This window comes from Rhea pennata, chromosome 4, assembly GCF_028389875.1.
Source record: "Rhea pennata isolate bPtePen1 chromosome 4, bPtePen1.pri, whole genome shotgun sequence".
NCBI classification, from domain to species: domain Eukaryota; kingdom Metazoa; phylum Chordata; class Aves; order Rheiformes; family Rheidae; genus Rhea; species Rhea pennata.
The window spans coordinates 81,341,539-81,363,973 of NC_084666.1; the positions used below are offsets into that span (position 1 = coordinate 81,341,539).

Here is a 22,435-nt window from a genome sequence, read left to right on the forward strand (position 1 = left end):
CGCCCCGCTGGGTCCTGGCATGCGATGGCCTCACTAGCAGCCGGCCCGGCGGGCTTTTTCATTGCAGGAGGAAGAAGCCCTGCGCTGCTCAGCCTTCACCCTCTATGGCGCCCTGGCCGCCTCCGCCTCTGCCTCAGGGAGGAGGTCATTCTTCAGCAGGGAGGTGGAGGCATCGTTCCCCAGCTTGGTGCTGCACCTCGGGGACCCGGCACCGGCAGTCCGTGATGTAAGAGCCTCGAGCATGCTGCAGAGCCACGGGGAGGAGCACTGGGGCCGGGGGGGGGGCTTGGTCCTGGGGTCACTGGGGACCTGGGAAGTGCTGGGGGGCACCCGGCGGGGAGCGGGGCCAGGAGGGGGCAGGTGCCTGCCGTGGTCCCGGGCAGGCGCGCGGTGTCCCCGCGACCAGGCCGGTGCTCTCTCACAGGCGTGCAAGATGGCCCTGCACCGGTGTGCCCCATTCCTGGCATCAGAGAGGGTGCGACGTCGCGTGGCCGCCAGCACTGGGCTGAGCGCCGCCGAGCTGCAGGATGAGCTCTGCAGGCACCTGGTGAGTGAGCAAGCGAGCGAGCGAGCTCTGTGCCACAGCCATGGCCCTGCATGGCCGCCTGCCCCATGGCTCCCGCACCGCTGGGCCGCCTGGGTGGGTGCGGGGGCACAGAGGGGTGCCAGGAGCTCGAGACGATCTCCCTTGCCCCTGCGTTGCCCCAGGCCCGAGACTGCCCCGCACTGCTGGAGAGCCTCTGCCACATGGCCCAGAGCTGCTGCACGGGGAGCTGCCAGGCGCCGCAGGAGGCAGCCGTCCGCATCCTGGGTGAGAGGCAGCGCCGGGCTCCGGCGCTGCTCCGGCCGCATCCCCGGGTCGGGTCAGGGCCGGAAATGGGGAATCGGGGTTGGCATCGGGGCCGGGCCCTGACGATGACATCCCCGTGCCAGGCCTCCTGATGAATGCGGCGCCAGCCGAGAGGCCGCAGCGGCAGGACCCGGCGTCGCGGTGGGGAGGTAGGTGCCGGCGGCCGAGTGGCCACCCCGCGGGCTTGGGAGGCACCGGCAGTGCCCGCGGCAGCCGGGATGCAGGGAGGGGGCTGGCACAGACCCGGGTGCTGCCGCGGAGCGCTGGGGTGTCACGGCCGGTCGCCCATGGTGCCTTCCCGCGGCATCGGTGTCATTGCAGCTCGGCAGAGGCAGCGGTGCAGTCGGTCACCCCGTGCACGGCGGGCAGCAGCCGTGGGAACCCGGCAGCCCGGGGCAGCAGAGCTATAAAGCTGCATCCGTGCGAGCCAGCCTGAAAGGAGTCTCAATAAAGGAAGTTTTCCTCATATCTCACTGGAGCTTCCTGTGTTTCGATTTGTGCCCATTGCCTGTTGTCCTGTCACTGGGCTCCACTGAAAAGTCCAGCCCCATCCCCTTGGCACCCTCCCCTCAGATATCTGCAGGCGTTGGTAACATCCCTCTCAGGCTTTTCTCCAGGCTGAACAGGCCTGGCTCTCGCAGCCATTCCTCTTAGGAAAGGTGCTCCAGTCCCCTCATCATCTTCATAGCCCCACGCTGGACTCCCTCCAGTAGCTCCAACTCTCTCTTATCCTGGGGAGCCCAGAACGGGACACAGTACTCGAGATGAGGCCTCCCCAGGGATGAGTAGAGGGGCAGGATCACCTCCCTTGCCCTGCTGGCAACACTCTTCCTAGTGCACCCCAGGATACCACTGGCCTTCCTGGCCACAAGGGCATATTGCTGGCTAAGGGGTGAAACGAAGCTGAGGTCGACTGCTGTGGGGATCTGTGTGCAAGGGCCCTGAGGGCAGGAGACGGCAAGCACCAGGCTGAACCTCACGTCTGAGAGAGTTTCTGACACGAACATGCTTTTGGGAAGGGGGGGGGGGCACCATCTTCTGGGTCCAGTCTTTATCCAGCTGTTAGGCCATGGTTTCAACGCTAATTAACCAGTTAGCTTATAGGTACTGAATCAGTACTGACGAGTGAGTCAGTATCGATCCAATATTCATAAGCTACTTGCTCAGTTAGTTCAGTTAGCCAGCAGGGATTCAACATACAGAAACTAATCAGTCAGCGTTTGCACAAGATTTTCACTACTAATTAAACAGTTAGCTTATAGGTATTGAATCCACATTGACCAGGGAGTCATTACTGATTGAATATTGATAAGCCAGTTGCTCAACACCAACCGAGTGCTCAATGAGTCACAGTGATTCAGCGTCTACTCACTAATCCGTCAGCACCTGTACAGCACTTTCAGTACTACATAACCAGTCAGTGAGTTTGGTGCCATGGACACAAGCTCATTAATCAACTGCATTGAACATTCACAAGCTCTTTGCTCATCGCAACTTCAATGTTGGTACGTTTGTCACTGCTTCATATTCATGCGCTTGGTTCAATATTCGTGCACTGGTGCAAAACCCTCACTTCAATATTTATGTGCCCGTCACTCGCTGCTTCAGTGTTCACAGAATCCCAGAACGGTTGAGGTTGGAAGGGACCTCTGGAGATCATCTAGCACAACCCCCTGCTCAGGCAGGGTCACCTAGAGTACGTTGCGCAGGATCATGTCCAGGCAGGTTTTCAATATCTCCAGTGAAGGAGAATCCACAACCTCTCTGGGCAACCTGTTCCTGTGCTCTGTCACCCTCAGAGCAAAGAAGATTTTCCTTGTGTTCAGCTGGAACATCCTGTTTCAGTTTGTGCCTGTTGCCTCTTGTCCTGTCACTGGGCTCCACTGAAAAGTCTGGCCCCATCCCCCTGACACCCTCTCTTCAGATATTTGTAGGCATTGGTAAGATCCCTCTGGGTGACCCTGCTGAGCAGGGAGGTCGGACTAGATGATCTCCACAGGTCCCTTCCAACTTTCCTGAATCTATGATTCTTTGATTCTTGTACTGGGGAGCCCAGAACTGGACACAGGGCTCCAGATGTGGCCTCACCAGGGCTGAGTAGAGGGCAGGATCACCTCTCTTGACCTGCTGGCAGTACCCCAGGATACCATCAGCCTTCCTGGCCACAAGAGCTCATTACTGGCTCAGGGATAAAATGGAACCGAGGTTGGCTGCTGCGGAGACTAAATGCAGAGGCTAAGGACTGCATTTCTGGAGCCGCCAATGGAGGCTTCATCCCTGTTTGGAAAGTACATTCACCAAGTACATTCCTGAGACCTGCATTTTTGGGGTCCAAAAGCAAGGCCAAGTCCTGTGCTTTGGGGGGCTACAAACAGAGGTACAATGAGGAGGAGGTTGTGAGAGACGGTGTCAAAAGCCCTGCTAAAGTCAAGGTACACAATGTCCACTGCTCTCCCCTCAGCTACCCAGCCAGTCATCCCACCACAGAAGGCTGTCAGATGGGTTAAGCAGGATTCCTCCTTGCTGAATCCATGCTGGCTATTCCTGATCACCTTCTTTTCCTCCACTTCCTTAGAGATGACATCCAGGAGGAGCTGTCCCATCACCTTTCCAGGGATGGAGGTGAGGCTGACTGACTTGTAGTTTCCTGAATCCTCCTTCTTGCCCTTTTGGAGACTGCAGTGACATTGGCTTTCTTCCAGTCCTCAGGCACCTCTCCCGTTCTCCATGGCCTTTCCAAGGTGGTGGAGTGTGGCCTTGCAGTGACATCCACCAGCTCCCTCAGCACTTGTGGGTGCATCCCATTGGGGCCCATGGATTTGTGGGTGTCCAGTTTGCCTAAATGATCTCTATCCTGATCTTCCTCAACCAAGGGAAAGTCTTCCTTTCTCCAGACTTTCTCCCTTGTCTCCAGGCTCTGAGATTCCTGAGAGCTGCCCTTAGCAGTAAAGACTGCATTACAGACGTAAAGGCAGCATTCAGGAACTGCCTTCTCTGTATCCTTCATCACCAGGGCCCCCACACCATTCAGCAACGACCCCACATTTTCCCTTCTCTTCCTTTTGCTACTGATGCCTTGGAAGAAGCCCTTCCTGGTGTCCTTGACATCACTTGCCAGATTTAATTTCACATAGCCTTTAGCCTTCCTCGCCACATCCCTGCATACTCTGATAGACTTCCTATATTCCTCCCAAGTGGCCTGTCCCTTCTTCCACATCCTGTCTACTTCCTTCTTCTGCTGGAGTTTTGACAGGAGATCCTTCCACATCCCTGCAGGTTGCCTGCTCCCTTTGCTTGACTTTTTCCTCATAGGGACGCACTGCTCTTGAGCTTGGAGGAAGTGACACTTGAATATTAATCAGCTCTTTTGGACCTCCCTTCCTTCTAGGGCCCTGACCCATGGGATTCCTCCAAGGAGGTCCCTGAAGAGGCCAAAGCTTGCTCTCCTGAAGTCCAGAGTTGAGATCCTACTTATTGCCTGGCTTCCTTCTTGCAGGACCCTGAACTCCACCATCTCATGGTCACTGCAGCCAAGGCTGCTCCCAACCTTCACATCTCCATCCAGTTCTTCTTTTTTTGCATACTACAAAGTCCAGCAGAATACATCTCTTCCTTGACTCCTCCACCACCTGTGTCAAAAAGTTATCATCAGTGCTCTGCAGGAGCCTCTTGGACACTCTGTGCCCAGCTGTGTTGTCCTTCCAGCAGATATCAGGGTGGTTGAAATCCCCCATGAGAACCAGAACCTGTGATGGTGAGCCTACTTCCAGCTGTCTGTAGGAGGCCTCATTGACTTCCTCTTCCTGACCAGGTGGCCTGTAGCCACAAGAGCATCCCCAATATTTGGCTGCCCATAGGCTCTCAACTCGCTCATCATCCTAAACAGAACTCCTGTGGTAAAGAGCTCCTCAGCGACATGGCCAGAGCACAGAGTAAGGGTGAGCAGTTGCCTCAGATGGCCCAGGCAGCAGCAAAGATGCAACAAGTCTCCAAATCTCTTTCTCTGCCCCACAACTTATTCACACCACTGTACTCTGCAGAGACAGGCTCACCCCAACCCCTGTGAAGGGAAACACAGAAAGTCTGATCTTTTTCTCTCTTAATTAGAGCAAAGGCATATTTCACTTCCTCACAAACTGTAATCAAGGATACCAGGGTAAGATCTTGCTAGGTAAAACTCAGAAAATCCTCATCTTCAAAGATGTTCTAGGTATGCTTTTTTCCTATCCTTCCTGTTGCTGAAGTATCCCCACACAAAGACTTCATTCTACGTGAGGCCCAAGACATGAGACATCTTTCTGCTTCCTGGGCTTTGCATGTGATCAGTTGCCCAACTGACTTATCGATGACTTTTTTCAAAGCCTATATGAAAAGAGAGGGGTTTCCTAAAGGTACATATTCCCTTTCACATGCTGAGCAAGCTTGAAAAATAAGCACAGACGTGCTGCCCTGTCGGTTTTGTGCTAACCCCTCTGGGCTCAAGTTGTGTGAACCAGCAAAAGATTCAGGGGTTGTTTCTGGTTTTGTTTTCTTTAATAGAAGACAAGTCCCTCATAAATCACTGCTTCATCTTCCCAGGAAAGCTCAGATGCCCCAGTGCAGGCGGTTTGGCAAATGATGCAGCTCGCCGGTCAGTCCCTTCTATTCCCAGTGCATCCCAGGACTAAATGCCCCTTTGAGCAATGCTATGTCTCTGCCAAATGAACACCTGCAGGGCAGGGGGTGATTGATGGGGCGAGCAGGGAGAGCTTAAATTTTCTAACTGTTCCCAAAGGAGAATTTCACTGGTGGGATGGCGATGAGGTTAGGGATTGAGGGGAAAAGCAGACAGAGGAAAGGATGCAGCTCTGAGGCACTTTGAATGGGTGATAGGAGCAACAGCAATGAACCAGTGATTACAATTTTATTTTGCTCAGGTATTGCTGGATTTCTGCAGTCTGAGTCACAAAACAACACTCCACTTGGCTTTAGGAAAGGCTTATTTATTTCTGCGGAAGTTAAGGCAAAGCAGAATTACCAAACCCATCTCAGTTCAACACATCCAAAGGTAATCAGTCCCCAAACCGTCGAATGACCCTGCGCTTATGTGAGCAGTGGCCCGGGTGGTTCCTGGGGTCTCTCTGTTGGAGCACTTGCCCCCGTACGATGAGGGGAGAGGGTCACCGCTCAGAGCCAGGGCTGAGGAGTGACGGTGAGCCTTGGAGCCTGAGGCAGGGCCACACTTGGGGCGTGGGGGGTCCCCGGCCCTGCGATGGTGGCAGCCCTCTGTGAGGCGTCAGGGCCCCTGCGGGTCACAGTGCCCCCGGGGTCCCCTTTCCCTCAGGGAGCCAGTGCTGGCTCAGTGGCTCGTGGCTCTCGTGGGAGGAGGTGCTGTTGGAGCAGCGTGTCCATCCAGGGAGTCCTGCCGCGATGGGGGTGCTGCGAGCACTCCGAGGTGGGGCCGGCGCCGTGCTCGCGCCCCGGCTGCCGGCCTGCTGCTGCAGTGACGGGCACCTGCCGGCACCGGTGTTCCTGGCGTGGGAGAGCTGGGCTCACATGCTCGGGGCTGGTGCCAAGCTGCCCAGGGTGGCTCTTCCCCAGGCTGCGGGGAGCCGGCTCTGCCAGCCTCTCCTGCTGCCCCGTGCTCCGGCCAGGAGATGTTTGCCCCGAGCCGCGGCCCATCCCCACGGCTCCTGGGGCAATGCAAACCCTCCGCTGTTTTCCTTGCAGGTTTCTTCACTGGCGTGGGTGCCCGGTCTGGCCCTGCGCGTGGTGAGAATGGTGGCAGTGTGGTCGGGGCCGTCCCTGCGGCCATCACGACCTTCGCCGCCGTGGTGATTTCTATTCTGGACCAGTTGGAAGATGCTCAGGTGAGGCGGGGGCATCCCACGGGGCTGCACGGGTCTCGAGGGCTCCCGCGGTGCCCCGGCATCCCTGGGGCCAGGGTGCTGGTGCCCGGTGTCAGCATGGCGGAGCTGCCATGGGGCAGCATGTGCCACGGCTGTTGTGCACGGTGTGTCCCCAGGGCGGCAGAGCAGAGGCCTACCGCCAGCTGGAGAGCGTCTTGTGGGGCGACGAGAGCGACCTGCAGAGCTCTGTCGCAGGCAGAGCCATAGCACTGGCAGCCCAGGACCTGCGCGTGGCCCAGGTGAGCTCCTTCTCACAGAGGCGACCCGGACACGGGCGCCCAGCCCAGCCAGCCCGGGCAGAGGCTTCAGCATGCGCCCGGCGGGGCTCGAGGTGGTGACTTGGAGCTGCCCAGAGAGGCAGCTGTGGGCTGTGTGCACAAGGGGCAGCGGGAGCTGGGCTGTGGGTTGTGCGTCCTGCCCGGCGGCTGAGCGCAGGAGCCAGCTGAGCTGGCCATGCTGCTGCCACACGCCGGCTGCTGTCTTCTAGGACACGACGGCCGCCGTGAGGATGGCGGCGAGTGACGTCCTGGTGGCGCTGGCCCGCTGGCACCTGCATGATGTGGTGTCGGTGCTGCAGGGCCACCTCCAGGCCCTGGAGGAGATGTCGGTGGAGCTGGTCCTCCACACTCTGCACAACCTGGCCATCCGCTACGGTACGGCACATGGGGCCCTGGCTTGAGCCTCCCTGCACCAGGGCTTCCCTGGGGCTGTGGCAGCTCTCCCGTCCCCCTGCCCCGGTGCAGCCCTGCGCCAGGCTGCAGCGTCTCTAGTGACTGAGGCCTCCCACCCCTGCCCTCTCGACAGCCCTGCAGTGCGTGCCCTTCGCGGGAAAGACGCTGGCAGCCCTGCGCGGCGTGCTGAGCACAGCGGGGAGCAGCCGGATGCTGTGCGCCGTCTGTGGCGGTGAGTGCTGGTGCCACGGCAGGGCCGCGGGGAGGGGAAGGGATGGGGACAGAGGTGGGGATAGGGAAGGGGAGGGGGTGCGTCGCCAGGCTCTCAGGGCACCACGGCTGGGCTGAGCAAGGTGTCGCGCCGGTCAGAGCCTTTGTCACCACCCCGTGTCCCTTGCTGTGCTGCAGTTGTGGAGCAGTGGTGCAGCGGGATCAGCGCATACCTCCGCCAACGGGAGAAATGCGACTTCCCTCACCTGGGGGCCGCCCAGCTCTGCGCCCCTGTTTACTCGCTTGTCTGCTACGCGGGCAGGAGCTGGCAGAGCTGCAAGGAGGAGGAGGTGAGTGCTGCTGCTCTGGCCTGAATGCTGGGGCCAGCCAGCGGGGTGGGCTTGGTGCTGGGAGGAAACACTCCCTGTGCTGGCGAGCCAGCCCATGTGGCCAGGGGTGCCGGGGAAGGGAAAGCCCCATGCGGGAAGGGCCGACTGGTGTCTGGGGCAGGCGAGCACTGGAGGGACCCGTGGCCTCGACATGGCATGTCACCCTGCCTCGCTCAACAGGGCAAGCAGGCCATGCTGAGGGCGATGGCTGTTATGATGGGTGTCCTGCTGCACGCGGAGGAGCACCACCAACATGCCTGGGAGCAGCTTCTCTGGCTGCTGCACCAATACCGAGAAGTCCAGGACCCCTCAGGGGTGACCAGGGTGAGGCATCTTGCGGGGCACGGCGCAGCCAGGGACCAAGCAGGTGCCGCGAGGCATCGGGGAGCTGCGGGGTGCCGGGAGGAGCCAAGGCCCTTCGAGCAGGAACAGGGACTGGGGGCCTGGGGCTCGCGGTGACAGCTGCCCTCTCCTTCTCCTGCTCCCATGCAGAGTCTCAACTATTTCCTGTGGGCCGTGATGGATGTTCAGGCCCAGGTGCCCCGAGCCAAGATTCTGGCTGTCATCGCGGCTGTGCACGAGCAGGTAAGGCCTGACATCACACTGCTGCCCTGGAGCTGCTGCGCAGCCCTGCATGTGCCCAGAGCTCTGGGCTTTGGCCGTGGGTCCATGTCCAGAGCTGCCCACCAGATGAGCGCTGACAGCATGGGTGCTTTTCCATCCCTCTGCCCGCCGATGTGGCTTTCCCTGAAACGTGCCTTGTTCTCGCAGCTCTGCGATGAGATGGAGCCGCCCAGCCCAGGGCACCGAGCAGAGTTGTGCCACTGCATGGTGCTGCAGGGTGAGGAGAGAAGAACCGGCGCCGCGCCGCTGCATCCTGGCAGCTCTCTCACAGGCCTGCCTGTGTGGGAAGATGCTGGTCACTGATACTGAGCGTGATCTCTTCCCCGCAGCCCGAATTTGCCCGGAGGAGACCATCGTGTTCCTGTACTATAAGCTCAGGACCGGGAACAAGGTCGATCGCGTGGCAGCCGTGGAAATGCTGCAAGCTCTTGTCCGCTGCGACGGTCAGTAAGCCGGGCTGGAGAAACATCGTCTCCCCGGAATGCTGCCGCTTCCTCTGATGTGCAGCCTGGCCCCCTTTTCTGTCCCGCTTGTGTGGGGAAAGCTGGGGAGCCGTGTTGAGTCCCTGCGAAAACGGGGGCTCAGCCTCAGCGCCTGCCTCTCCTTGTCTCCTGCAGCCCCCGATGTGAGAGAGAAGCTGCCCCTGTTCACCAAGCTGGTGCAGTCTGTGTGCCACGACCCTGCAGCCCAGGTGAGCTGGTGGGGGCCAGGCTGGGGCAAGGGCAGTTTCCCTGGGGCTTTGGGCCCTTTGGTGCCATGGCTGCAGCCTCGCCGTGCCTGCAGGTGAGGAAGGCAGTGCTGCGTTTCCTCGGGGAGCTGCTGCACTCCAGCGCCCCGGGCTGCTCGGCGTGGGACGTGGTGGGGCACCTCTTCGGCGAGTTCAGCCGGGCCTCGGGCAGACTGGTAAGGGCAGAGCGTGGCACCGGGCCTGCATCCTGTGCCGCCAGGGCCGAGGTCGCCGTGGGGGCACCTCCCCATGGTGTGCACTGTGGGGCCTGGCAAGGGGCACTGACGGGTGTTTCCCACCTCGGTCTCACAGGCAACAGGAAAACTTTCGGTGGTGGAAGTGTGGGAAGAGAGGACTGTTCAGCGCCTCTGCACCCACGTCCTGGGCTCACTGGACGTATCTGCCGGAGCGGTGGCCAAGGTGAGTTGTCCTCGGCCCATGCACCCCAGCTTAGCCAGAAAAGCTGGGAAGGAGCGAGGCCGAGGGGCTGGGCCGGGGCCAGAGAAGTGGCAGTGACGGGGGACCTGGGATGCAGAGGCGGCAATGGCAGCGTGCCGAACGGGCTGCTTCTTGCCCGCAGCTCCTGTGGCCGAGGCTGCTGCAGTATGTGGTGCCAGCTGAGTATACGGGCATGCTGGTCCCGCTGTGCCGCTGCCTGCGTGCCCTGGCCGAGAGAGCAGAGAGAACAGAGGGCGAGGAAGAGAAGGCAGCGCCCGAGGCCCTGAAGCCTGCAGAGCCAGGTGGGGAGCAGAAAGTCACAGCACGCTGTGCCAGGCCGGCTGGGGGGGGGGGGGGGCAGTGCATGTCCCTGCATCCCCTGCCAGCCCCCCACGCAGGAGGGCTGGGGCAGCACAGGGCAGAGCAGTGCCCATTGCTGGGCATGATGGCTGTGCCCCACGAGCCGCTTCCCTGGCTGCTGTGCCCAGCTCTCGCGGGGGTCTGGGGGCTTGTTCCTGCCATGCCAGGCCTGCTTAGCCAGCAGCCATTCAGCACGGCTGTTCAGGCCTGGTGGGGAGGCGGCGCGACCAGGGTGCTGTTCAGCCCTGCACGGGGATGTGGGACGTGGCGCGAGCTGGGCGTCTAACACAGCCTTTCCTTGTGCCTGCAGCCCCTCTGCCGGCTCCCCAAGCCCTGCTGGCTCGTCTGCTGGTGAGTACCGGGGCCCCCGGGGAAGGAGCTTCTGTGGCCGGGGTGAGGGGAGAGCCCGGGAGAGATGGTGCTGCAGCTGGTGCTGGGCACCCCGGGAGGAGGAGGCAGGAGCATGGTAGAGGGTGCCTGAGCCTCCCTGCCCATCGGGGGGCTCCGGCTGCTCCCAGGGGACGGCAGCACCCAGCCAAAGCCATCGTCTGCCTGCTGCTGGCCAGGGCAGCGCTGCCCTCCCTGCCTGCCTGCCCGCGGGGCAGCCGTGGCTCCTGGGGCAGGCACCAGTGTGTCTCTCTCTCCCACCCCGGCCTAGGTGGTGGCAGCTGTGGCTCCACACACAGGCGGTGGCCATGGAGCCGCAGCCCTGCAGCTGCTGCAGGTGCTCTGTGGCACGATCCACAGAGCAGTGGGGGCGAGCTGGGCCACAGAGATCCCCCTGCTGCTGCAGCACCTGGCAGGTAAAGTGCGGGCGGGAGGCGGAGGCTGGGGGCCAAAGGCGCAGCAGAATGCCTGCAGCTCCCCAGCCTGGCAGGCAACGGTGCCACGTTTGCCAGCACTCATCAGCCCACTGGGCTGAGGCTTTGGGGCTTCGGGCTGCAAAGCAGCTGCCCGGGCTCTGCTGCCGCATTTGCTGGAGTAACGGTGAGGGTTTTGCTTCCATGGGCTTTGCAGGAACAACCGCCGGCTTCCTGGACAGGGCCGAGTGGGACAGCCTCCTGCTGAAGGTACAGCGTCCCTGTGGGGCCCAGCTGCATGGGGCAGACAGGGGCGGGACAAGTGGTGCAGGAAGCTGGGGGCTGGGGAAGAGCCAGAGGCAGGCTGCCAGAGGGGCGGGTGGCAGACAGGCTGTCGGGAGGGGGAGCTCTGCCCCGACGGTCTCCGGGGCCGCTTGGCTGTGCCAAAGGCCCTGGCCGAGGCAGGGGGGGGTGTTTGCTTCACCTCCCGCTGCACCCCAGTTCCTGCGAGCGTCGCTGGAGGTCATCGCCAGCGAGGCCTGGACCGTGGAGCTGAGCCGGGAGCTGAGCCGGCAGCTGGGTGGCTCTCCCCGCCTGTCCTGGGAGAAGGTCTGTGCCCTGGCGGCGGCGCGCCCCGAGGGCTGCAGCGGCAGAGCCTGGGAGGCTCAGGCCGGGGCGAGGGCTGGCGGCGGTGATCTGCCACAGCTCACCGTGGCCGGGGCCCGGCCTCTCCTCTTGCAGCGGTTCCTCTACAAGGCTCTCGGCACGGCCCTGGCAGCTTGTGGGTGTCTGCGCCACGTGCGAGAGCAGACCCTGCAACATCTGGAAGCAACCAACTTCCTGGAGCTGTGGGAGGCACAGGTGAGGTTTCTTCCTGGCGCCCTGCTTTCCCGCGAGTCCCCTGCGTGTCCCTGGAGCAGAGGGACTCTGCGTGCCCTGCTCCAGCCCTTACTCGTGTACTGTTTGCAGCCGTTTCCCTGGGGAAAGGTCCTGCCTGGCCGATGGAGCTAGCCAGGCCTGGGGGGTGGGCTTGGAGCAACTCCCCATTTCTGCTCTGTTGCAGGGAATCGTTTCGGTTGTGTCCCGCTGCGCCGAGAGCCACTTCCAGCTGGCATTGTCCTCAGTGCAGCAATTCACGGGGACCTTGAAACACCGGAAGGTAAAGGTCCGGGGTGTCACTGTGGGGAGCTGCCGGGAGGTCAGGCGCGGGGCAGCTCCTGCTGCAGGAGCGCACAGAGCCCCGGGCACAGCGGGGCTGCGGGCTGACATCTCAGCTCTTCTCCGGCGACCTGCAGCAGAGCCACGCACTGAGGAACCGCGCTGCTCGTGCGACGCTCATGGTGATCTACGGCCGGATGGCGCTGCGCGCCCCCAGGGAGCAGCTGCTCACCCACGTGGAGAGAGACATCGTGGGGAACGTCCTGCAGCTCTACCGAGAGGGCTGCCAGGTGGGTGCTCAGGGTGTGGGGCAGAGCCAGACGGGGGCCTCCTCGCCCTTCCCATGCGCTCGCCCTGCTGCCCTGGGGCAGGGACTGTGGGGTCTTTCCGGCCAGGACAGCTGCTTCCCTCCACCTGGGAGGCTTATTCCTGGGAGGGCAGAGAGGTCTCCTTGCTGGGGCACAGGTGCCGAGCAGGGGTCTGTGGGGCTCCCCAGCGTTCTCTGCAGTGTCGTCCTCCCTGTGCTGTATGTGGAGGCAGATTCCCCCCGGCCCTGCTGCTCTTTCTGCCCTCGGCAAAGCTCAAAGCCTGTTTTTCTCCCCTGGCATCAGGACGCGCAGCTGAAGCTCTCCCTGGTGCAGAGCGTAACTGAGATCAGCCTTGCCATCCAGGCTGCAGACGCCGGCCCCAGGTTCGAGCTGTGCTGCAAGCGGGAGCTTCTGCAGATGCTGCTGGTGAGTGCCCAGAGCTGGGGCTGTCACCTGGGGAGTTTTAGGCTCTGCAGTGGGGTGAGTGGGGTTTGTGGGGAGTCCTGAGGCAGGGAGCAGCCACCTCATCCTGCGGGGCCGGTGCCTGTAGGGTCTGGCAGCAGAGCCCCTGGCCGGGGCGGGCAGGAGGGCTCTCCTGTGCCCCTGCCCGCTGCCCACCTTGCACGTGTCTCCCTGTGCCTTGCAGGAGGTGATGCAGGAGGAGCCCCAGGAGTCCCCAGTGCAGCCCCGGGCCCTCATGGCTGTGGAGCAGTTGAGGTAGGGTCTATCCCGGGGCTGCGGCAGTTGCTGCGTGTTGCAGCACAGCTGGCGGCTCTGGCTGGGGCTGCAGACGTTGAATTTGGGGCTGTCGATGGGGCCAAAGGCAGTTGTCCTTTGCCTCGCTCTGGAGAGTGCGAGTGAGCCTCCTCTCAGGCTTCTCTAACTTGTTTCTCCTGGCAGCAAGCTGAAGCCCCGTCTGAGCAGGGAGGAAAAATGCAGCCTCCTGGCTCAGTGCTGCCGGGGCGTCGTGTGCCTCCGTCACCCAGAGCAGATGGAGGCGAGAGGGGAGGTGGCAGCGGCTGCTCCAGTGGCACCGGTAGGTACCGGCCCCTCTGGGCCGCCCCTCAGTGGGGCTCAGCTCCGGGCGCCCCGCGCTGCAGCAGCCGCTGGCTGTGCTGGCGTTTCCATGGGGTGCCCGGCCTCAACCCCACTTTCTGGTGCCAGGGTGTGCAGGCGCCATCCCTGCGGGCGCTGGGCCAGCTCATGAGAACCCTTCTGCGGGAAGAGCCGGCCCCCATCTGCTTCGAGGACGTGGTACAGGTGAGAGTCCCCAGACGCAGCTGCGAGCGAGTGGCGCAGCACAAGCCAGTGCTGCCAGCAGTGAGACCCCGAAGTGAGGAGGTCCCTGTGGGAAAGGGGCTCCCTGCCCAGGAAGGCAGGGTGCCGGCGAGGGGTGCAGGGCAGAAGGACACCCACGGTGAGACATGTCTGCCCGTGCCAGGTCCTGCGGCACTGGCTCGCCTCAGCCGAGGAGTGCGAGCGGGAGAGGGCCCTGCAGGTGTGCGTTCAGCTGCTGGGTGCTCATGAGGAGCAACGCGAGCATGGGGTGAGCGGGGACCCCATGCACAGGGAGCTCTGCGTGGGGGGGGGGTGCGTGCCGGATTTCGGGTCCCCTGGGGCTGTGGGGCGGCCCCTTGTTCCCCCCCAGCTCGGCCACGGCTTGGGGGGCAGCACGGCTGGGAGAGGGCGAGCAGCCGCAGGGCTGCCGGTGACCTCTTCGCCTGCCTCTTGCTCCCACAGCGAGGCCGCGCCTGCGAGCAGTTCGGCTCCCTGGCGGGACTACTGGGGCCTCTGACCTGTGATGCCTCAGCTGCGTCCCGCTGGCGGGCAGCCACCTGCCTCGGCCACCTGCTCCAAATCGGAGGTGAGGAGAGCGGGCAGAGCGGTCCCCGCTGCTGTCTCAGGGCTGCACGTCGTCCCTACGCCAGGGACTGTCCCCCTCCACGGCCGGCCCCTCACCTAGCTCACAAACCTGCTGTGCCACCTTGGGGGACCCTGCCTTCACGTGGCCTTCGCTGCCCTCCCTCGGGTCCTCCCCTTGCTGCCTGCGGGGCCGCATGTTGGCTCCCCACCATGACTCCCTTCTCCTGGCTCCAGCTGAGACCACGGACGTGGCGCCATGCACTAACGAGATCAGGTACCTGCGGGAGAGGCTCAACGCCGTCGCCCCCGACTCTCTGCTGGCCACCTCCACCAACATCGCAAAGGTAATGAGCCCCCGAAAAGTGGGCTGGGGGTCATGGTGTGTGCGCTTGCACGTGTGTGTGAGAGTGCTGCTGTCAGGGTGTGCGTTTTGCATCTGAGCCACTTGTGATGAGATCGCTTGTGTTTCTGATTTCTCCCCAGCTGGTTTGCAAGCATGTCCCCCAAGGCCAGGCTGCAGACTTCATGGACACTGTCATGGAGAGCCTGCAGTGCACCAGGCCCGTGCGCGCGTGGGCTGCTGGGCGGTGGGCACTCACCTTCCTGGGGGACTGCGGAGAGCAAATATTCCAGGAGGAGGTGGGAGAGGCATTCTTTGTGCTCACCCTTGTCTGCTTTCGGCTGTTGGCCCCCAAGGATGTGCTGAGCTGTTCTTTGTCGCCTTCCTCCTTTCAGGTACCTGAACTCGTCACCATCCTCTGCACCTGCCTGCAGAGCACCCAGCAGAGCACCCGCAGGTGCTTTGTGCTGCGAGCGATGTTCATCCTGGCCCGCTGCCACCAGGAACCGGTGATTGACAGTCTCCTCCAGAGGTGTCTGCCCATGGACAGGTCTCTGCGCTTGCCCTCCCCTCTGCTGTCACACCCAGTGTTTGGCCTCTCATGAGGTCATTGCAGGTTCCCGAGGATGCGGGCTCACGGGTGAGTGTCTGTTCCCTTGCAGCAACACAGTGGAAGTGTGGAGGAGCCTAGGGAGAAGCGCTCTGGGATACCCAATCCTGGAGCGCTTAACTGAAAAGTTAAGGGCAGCCGGAGACAGCAGCCAGGGGAGCGAGTGCTGCGCTCGGGAGCTGGGCAGCAGCCAGGCTGCCCTGGAGCCTCACACGGTACGGTCAGCTGCAGCGGCATTAGCGCTGCTTTGCACCTGCTTTCCAACCGGTGCTTTAGTGCGAGGGGGTTTTGTGCTCTTTGCGAGCACCCGTGGAGCCTCGCGGATGCTCTGCTGGGACAGTGGCAGCGTTAGTGGTGTGGGGAACTGGGACAGTTGCCAGTGCTGGGCCGCAAGGCTGTCGCTGCAGTGAGAAGCGGAGACAGTAAGAGCTGCCCCAGCCATCAGGGGGACGTGGCCAGTGGGACAAGCCCTGGTTTTACCATGCGATTCCTGGCTGAATTTTTCTGTAGATCATCCGCGCCCTCTGTGAGATGGTGTCAGTGCTGCAGAGCGAGGGGCTGGTCCAGCACCTGCTTCCTGACCTGCTTCCCAGCCTCCTGGGGCAGGTCAGTGAGACGCTGCGGGAGGAGATGGAACCGTCCCTCAGGGAGCCCGAGAGCTCCGACACGTCAGGCAGGTAAGGAGCAGCAGGGGCAGGGGGCAGGCTGGCCTGTGCCTGCGGGCTTTGCTCAGGCGATCTGTGGCTGACTGTCCCGCTAGCGCTGGGCTGCCTCTGTGGGGAGAGGGGACTGGTCACTGCAGGGCAGCACCTGGGGATATGGCCGCAGTGTGGCTGTTGCTGCCCGTAGGCCCCGTGTTGCAGCAGGGGGCCATCATGGGGCTCTGCTGACGGGCAATCTTTCCTCAGACTACTGCGCCTGGCACTTTCTTTGGGTTTTTCTGCAGGCTGTTTGTGGAGGTGCTGGAGCTGGTGCTCTCCAAGTGCCTGGAGGAGCGGTGGCTTCGGCTGCTCCGGGAGCAGGGAGCATGGGCGTCCCTGGCCGAGCGCCAGGCTCACAGCACTGGCGTGTGTCTTCTGGCGAGGTGAGAGCCCCCAGGTGTCCTGCCCCATCACGGGGCCTGCACCTGGGGAAAGGGCTGCCGGGGGCTTCCTGTGCACCCAGCAGTTCTGCTGAGGTGCAGAGCGGCGTCCGCGTCGCAGTGGGAGAAGCTGGGAGTCGCGGCCCGCGGCCAGCCCGCGTGCCGGTGCCTCACCAGCCTGCTGGTGCTGTGTGCACAGCGTGCTGCTCCGCGCGGAGCTTGTCCCACCGCGCCTGCTGCAGAACCTCTCCACCTGGCTGGACTCGTGCTCAGCAAACCTGCGGCTCACGGCCACAGCTTTCTTTGCTGAGGTGAGGCAGCGGTGGGGCAGGGTTTTGGGGGGGGTTCCTATGCCTGTCTCGCCTGCCTGGCATGAATCACAGCCAATGCGAGTGGCCCCGTTGCTCGATTGCAGCTGATGAAGGACCGGCTAGTGGAGGAGAGAAAGCTGCTGAAGCCCCTCTTAGAGGCTTTTGCGGCGAGGGCGCGCGACCCCGTCAGCGCCGTGCAGCAGATGGCAATGAGAGGCCTGGGCAACGCGGCAAGCGGAGCACCGGTGAAGGTGAGGCTGACTTTGCTGGGCTCTGAGCACAGCCCGAGCTCGAGAGCCTCCCAGGGCCCCTCGAGGAGCCGGAGAGAGGAGCAGAGGCCGTCACGGGGCCCTGTGGAGGTGGCACTCCTCGCTCCCGTGCCAGCAAGGCGGCAGAGGGCTGCTGGGTGCCGGTGGGGGCTCCCGGGCTGGGGTCTGCTCTGGGCTGGCTGTGGGAAGCGCTGGCCTGGGCGCCGAGGCGCAGAGCTGCAGCAAGAGGCAGCAGCAGCGAGTGGCTCATGCGCCCATCGCTCTGCAGCTGCAGAGGCACGGGGCAGCCGTGGTGGCAGTGCTACGCGGGGGCCTGGAGGACGGGGCCAGCGTGGAGGTGGCAGCCGAGAGCCTGCTGGCACTGGCGAAAGTGCTGGGGCCGCTGGTGGCCAGGGCCATTGGCTCGGCCTTTGAAGAGGTCACCAGGTCCAGCCGGGCCTTCTGGGGAGCGGTGAGTGGAGCCGCTAGCTCTCGTTCGGGGCAGGAGCTGTCGTGGGGGCGCATCCCCCACGGGCAGCGCCCCGCTGGGTCCTGGCATGCGATGGCCTCACTAGCAGCCGGCCCGGCGGGCTTTTTCATTGCAGGAGGAAGAAGCCCTGCGCTGCTCAGCCTTCACCCTCTACGGCGCCCTGGCCGCCTCTGCCTCTGCCTCAGGGAGGAGGTCATTCTTCAGCAGGGAGGTGGAGGCATCGTTCCCCAGCTTGGTGCTGCACCTCGGGGACCCGGCACCGGCAGTCCGTGATGTAAGAGCCTCGAGCATGCTGCAGAGCCACGGGGAGGAGCACTGGGGCCAGGGGGGGGGCTTGGTCCTGGGGTCACTGGGGACCTGGGAAGTGCTGGGGGGCACCTGGCGGGGAGCGGGGCCACGAGGGGGCAGGTGCCTGCCGTGGTCCCGGGCAGGCGCGCGGTGTCCCCGCGACCAGGCCGGTGCTCTCTCACAGGCGTGCAAGATGGCCCTGCACCGGTGTGCCCCATTCCTGGCATCAGAGAGGGTGCGACGTCGCGTGGCCGCCAGCACTGGGCTGAGCGCCGCCGAGCTGCAGGATGAGCTCTGCAGGCACCTGGTGAGTGAGCAAGCGAGCGAGCGAGCTCTGTGCCACAGCCATGGCCCTGCATGGCCGCCTGCCCCATGGCTCCCGCACCGCTGGGCCGCCTGGGTGGGTGCGGGGGCACAGAGGGGTGCCAGGAGCTCGAGACGATCTCCCTTGCCCCTGTGTTGCCCCAGGCCCGAGACTGCCCCGCACTGCTGGAGAGCCTCTGCCACATGGCCCAGAGCTGCTGCACGGGGAGCTGCCAGGCGCCGCAGGAGGCAGCCGTCCGCATCCTGGGTGAGAGGCAGCGCCGGGCTCCGGCGCTGCTCCGGCCGCATCCCCGGGTCGGGTCAGGGCCGGAAATGGGGAATCGGGGTTGGCATCGGGGCCGGGCCCTGACGATGACATCCCCGTGCCAGGCCTCCTGATGAATGCGGCGCCAGCCGAGAGGCCGCAGCGGCAGGACCCGGCGTCGCGGTGGGGAGGTAGGTGCCGGCGGCCGAGTGGCCACCCCGCGGGCTTGGGAGGCACCGGCAGTGCCCGCGGCAGCCGGGATGCAGGGAGGGGGCTGGCACAGACCCGGGTGCTGCCGCGGAGCGCTGGGGTGTCACGGCCGGTCGCCCATGGTGCCTTCCCGCGGCATCGGTGTCATTGCAGCTCGGCAGAGGCAGCGGTGCAATCGGTCACCCCGTGCACGGCGGGCAGCAGCCGTGGGAACCCGGCAGCCCGGGGCAGCAGAGCTATAAAGCTGCATCCGTGCGAGCCAGCCTGAAAGGAGTCTCAATAAAGGAAGTTTTCCTCATATCTCACTGGAGCTTCCTGTGTTTCGATTTGTGCCCATTGCCTGTTGTCCTGTCACTGGGCTCCACTGAAAAGTCCAGCCCCATCCCCTTGGCACCCTCCCCTCAGATATCTGCAGGCGTTGGTAACATCCCTCTCAGGCTTTTCTCCAGGCTGAACAGGCCTGGCTCTCGCAGCCATTCCTCTTAGGAAAGGTGCTCCAGTCCCCTCATCATCTTCATAGCCCCACGCTGGACTCCCTCCAGTAGCTCCAACTCTCTCTTATCCTGGGGAGCCCAGAACGGGACACAGTACTCGAGATGAGGCCTCCCCAGGGCTGAGTAGAGGGGCAGGATCACCTCCCTTGCCCTGCTGGCAACACTCTTCCTAGTGCACCCCAGGATACCACTGGCCTTCCTGGCCACAAGGGCATATTGCTGGCTAAGGGGTGAAACGAAGCTGAGGTCGACTGCTGTGGGGATCTGTGTGCAAGGGCCCTGAGGGCAGGAGACGGCAAGCACCAGGCTGAACCTCACGTCTGAGAGAGTTTCTGACACGAACATGCTTTTGGGAAGGGGGGGGGGCACCATCTTCTGGGTCCAGTCTTTATCCAGCTGTTAGGCCATGGTTTCAACGCTAATTAACCAGTTAGCTTATAGGTACTGAATCAGTACTGACGAGTGAGTCAGTATTGATCCAATATTCATAAGCTACTTGCTCAGTTAGTTCAGTTAGCCAGCAGGGATTCAACATACAGAAACTAATCAGTCAGCGTTTGCACAAGATTTTCACTACTAATTAACCAGTTAGCTTATAGGTATTGAATCCACATTGACCAGGGAGTCATTACTGATTGAATATTGATAAGCCAGTTGCTCAACACCAACCGAGTGCTCAATGAGTCACAGTGATTCAGCGTCTACTCACTAATCCGTCAGCACCTGTACAGCACTTTCAGTACTACATAACCAGTCAGTGAGTTTGGTGCCATGGACACAAGCTCATTAATCAACTGCATTGAACATTCACAAGCTCTTTGCTCATCGCAACTTCAATGTTGGTACGTTTGTCACTGCTTCATATTCATGCGCTTGGTTCAATATTCGTGCACTGGTCCAAAACCCTCACTTCAATATTTATGTGCCCGTCACTCGCTGCTTCAGTGTTCACAGAATCCCAGAACCCAGAGGTTGAGGTTGGAAGGGACCTCTGGGGATCATCTAGCACAACCCCCTGCTCAGGCAGGGTCACCTCGAGTACGTTGCACAGGATCATGTCCAGGCAGGTTTTCAATATCTCCAGTGAAGGAGAATCCACAACCTCTCTGGGCAACCTGTTCCTGTGCTCTGTCACCCTCAGAGCAAAGAAGATTTTCCTTGTGTTCAGCTGGAACATCCTGTTTCAGTTTGTGCCTGTTGCCTCTTGTCCTGTCACTGGGCTCCACTGAAAAGTCTGGCCCCATCCCCCTGACACCCTCTCTTCAGATATTTGTAGGCATTGGTAAGATCCCTCTGGGTGACCCTGCTGAGCAGGGAGGTCGGACTAGATGATCTCCACAGGTCCCTTCCAACTTTCCTGAATCTATGATTCTTTGATTCTTGTACTGGGGAGCCCAGAACTGGACACAGGGCTCCAGATGTGGCCTCACCAGGGCTGAGTAGAGGGCAGGATCACCTCTCTTGACCTGCTGGCAGTACCCCAGGATACCATCAGCCTTCCTGGCCACAAGAGCTCATTACTGGCTCAGGGATAAAATGGAACCGAGGTTGGCTGCTGTGGAGACTAAATGCAGAGGCTAAGGACTGCATTTCTGGAGCCGCCAATGGAGGCTTCATCTGTGTTTGGAAAGTACATTCACCAAGTACATTCCTGAGACCTGCATTTTTGGGGTCCAAAAGCAAGGCCAAGTCCTGTGCTTTGGGGGGCTACAAACAGAGGTACAATGAGGAGGAGGTTGTGAGAGACGGTGTCAAAAGCCCTGCTAAAGTCAAGGTACACAATGTCCACTGCTCTCCCCTCAGCTACCCAGCCAGTCATCCCACCACAGAAGGCTGTCAGATGGGTTAAGCAGGATTCCTCCTTGCTGAATCCATGCTGGCTATTCCTGATCACCTTCTTTTCCTCCACTTCCTTAGAGATGACATCCAGGAGGAGCTGTCCCATCACCTTTCCAGGGATGGAGGTGAGGCTGACTGACTTGTAGTTTCCTGAATCCTCCTTCTTGCCCTTTTGGAGACTGCAGTGACATTGGCTTTCTTCCAGTCCTCAGGCACCTCTCCCGTTCTCCATGGCCTTTCCAAGGTGGTGGAGTGTGGCCTTGCAGTGACATCCACCAGCTCCCTCAGCACTTGTGGGTGCATCCCATTGGGGCCCATGGATTTGTGGGTGTCCAGTTTGCCTAAATGATCTCTATCCTGATCTTCCTCAACCAAGGGAAAGTCTTCCTTTCTCCAGACTTTCTCCCTTGTCTCCAGGCTCTGAGATTCCTGAGAGCTGCCCTTAGCAGTAAAGACTGCATTACAGACGTAAAGGCAGCATTCAGGAACTGCCTTCTCTGTATCCTTCATCACCAGGGCCCCCACACCATTCAGCAACGACCCCACATTTTCCCTTCTCTTCCTTTTGCTACTGATGCCTTGGAAGAAGCCCTTCCTGTCGTCCTTGACATCACTTGCCAGATTTAATTTCACATAGCCTTTAGCCTTCCTCGCCACATCCCTGCATACTCTGATAGACTTCCTATATTCCTCCCAAGTGGCCTGTCCCTTCTTCCACATCCTGTCTACTTCCTTCTTCTGCTGGAGTTTTGACAGGAGATCCTTCCACATCCCTGCAGGTTGCCTGCTCCCTTTGCTTGACTTTTTCCTCATAGGGACGCACTGCTCTTGAGCTTGGAGGAAGTGACACTTGAATATTAATCAGCTCTTTTGGACCTCCCTTCCTTCTAGGGCCCTGACCCATGGGATTCCTCCAAGGAGGTCCCTGAAGAGGCCAAAGCTTGCTCTCCTGAAGTCCAGAGTTGAGATCCTACTTATTGCCTGGCTTCCTTCTTGCAGGACCCTGAACTCCACCATCTCATGGTCACTGCAGCCAAGGCTGCTCCCAACCTTCACATCTCCATCCAGTTCTTCTTTTTTTGCATACTACAAAGTCCAGCAGAATACATCTCTTCCTTGACTCCTCCACCACCTGTGTCAAAAAGTTATCATCAGTGCTCTGCAGGAGCCTCTTGGACACTCTCTGCCCAGCTGTGTTGTCCTTCCAGCAGATATCAGGGTGGTTGAAATCCCCCATGAGAACCAGAACCTGTGATGGTGAGCCTACTTCCAGCTGTCTGTAGGAGGCCTCATTGACTTCCTCTTCCTGACCAGGTGGCCTGTAGCCACAAGAGCATCCCCAATATTTGGCTGCCCATAGGCTCTCAACTCACTCATCATCCTAAACAGAACTCCTGTGGTAAAGAGCTCCTCAGCGACATGGCCAGAGCACAGAGTAAGGGTGAGCAGTTGCCTCAGATGGCCCAGGCAGCAGCAAAGATGCAACAAGTCTCCAAATCTCTTTCTCTGCCCCACAACTTATTCACACCACTGTACTCTGCAGAGACAGGCTCACCCCAACCCCTGTGAAGGGAAACACAGAAAGTCTGATCTTTTTCTCTCTTAATTAGAGCAAAGGCATATTTCACTTCCTCACAAACTGTAATCAAGGATACCAGGGTAAGATCTTG

At 61.2% G+C, this 22,435-nt stretch overlaps 1 protein-coding gene across 1 annotated transcript; it reads left to right on the forward strand.

Moving 5' to 3' along the window:
• Positions 1-113: 113 nt before the first annotated feature.
• LOC134140133 (maestro heat-like repeat-containing protein family member 2B) lies at positions 114-18,737 on the forward strand. Its single transcript, XM_062574998.1, has 43 exons — positions 114-226; positions 425-547; positions 709-811; positions 934-999; positions 6,560-6,699; positions 6,855-6,977; positions 7,226-7,391; positions 7,543-7,641; positions 7,818-7,924; positions 8,189-8,332; positions 8,501-8,593; positions 8,780-8,849; positions 8,962-9,075; positions 9,250-9,323; positions 9,416-9,535; positions 9,672-9,779; positions 9,940-10,099; positions 10,468-10,550; positions 10,816-10,960; positions 11,175-11,227; positions 11,459-11,818; positions 12,021-12,116; positions 12,253-12,405; positions 12,727-12,849; positions 13,070-13,140; positions 13,324-13,459; positions 13,588-13,683; positions 13,865-13,969; positions 14,164-14,287; positions 14,521-14,630; positions 14,770-14,925; positions 15,022-15,176; positions 15,289-15,451; positions 15,747-15,913; positions 16,183-16,320; positions 16,517-16,628; positions 16,733-16,879; positions 17,166-17,348; positions 17,482-17,640; positions 17,839-17,961; positions 18,123-18,225; positions 18,348-18,413; positions 18,586-18,737. The coding sequence occupies exons 2-43, from the start codon at positions 434-436 to the stop codon at positions 18,672-18,674; spliced, it is 5,217 nt and encodes a 1,738-aa protein (XP_062430982.1). The 5' UTR covers positions 114-226; positions 425-433; the 3' UTR covers positions 18,675-18,737.
• Positions 18,738-22,435: the final 3,698 nt, after the last annotated feature.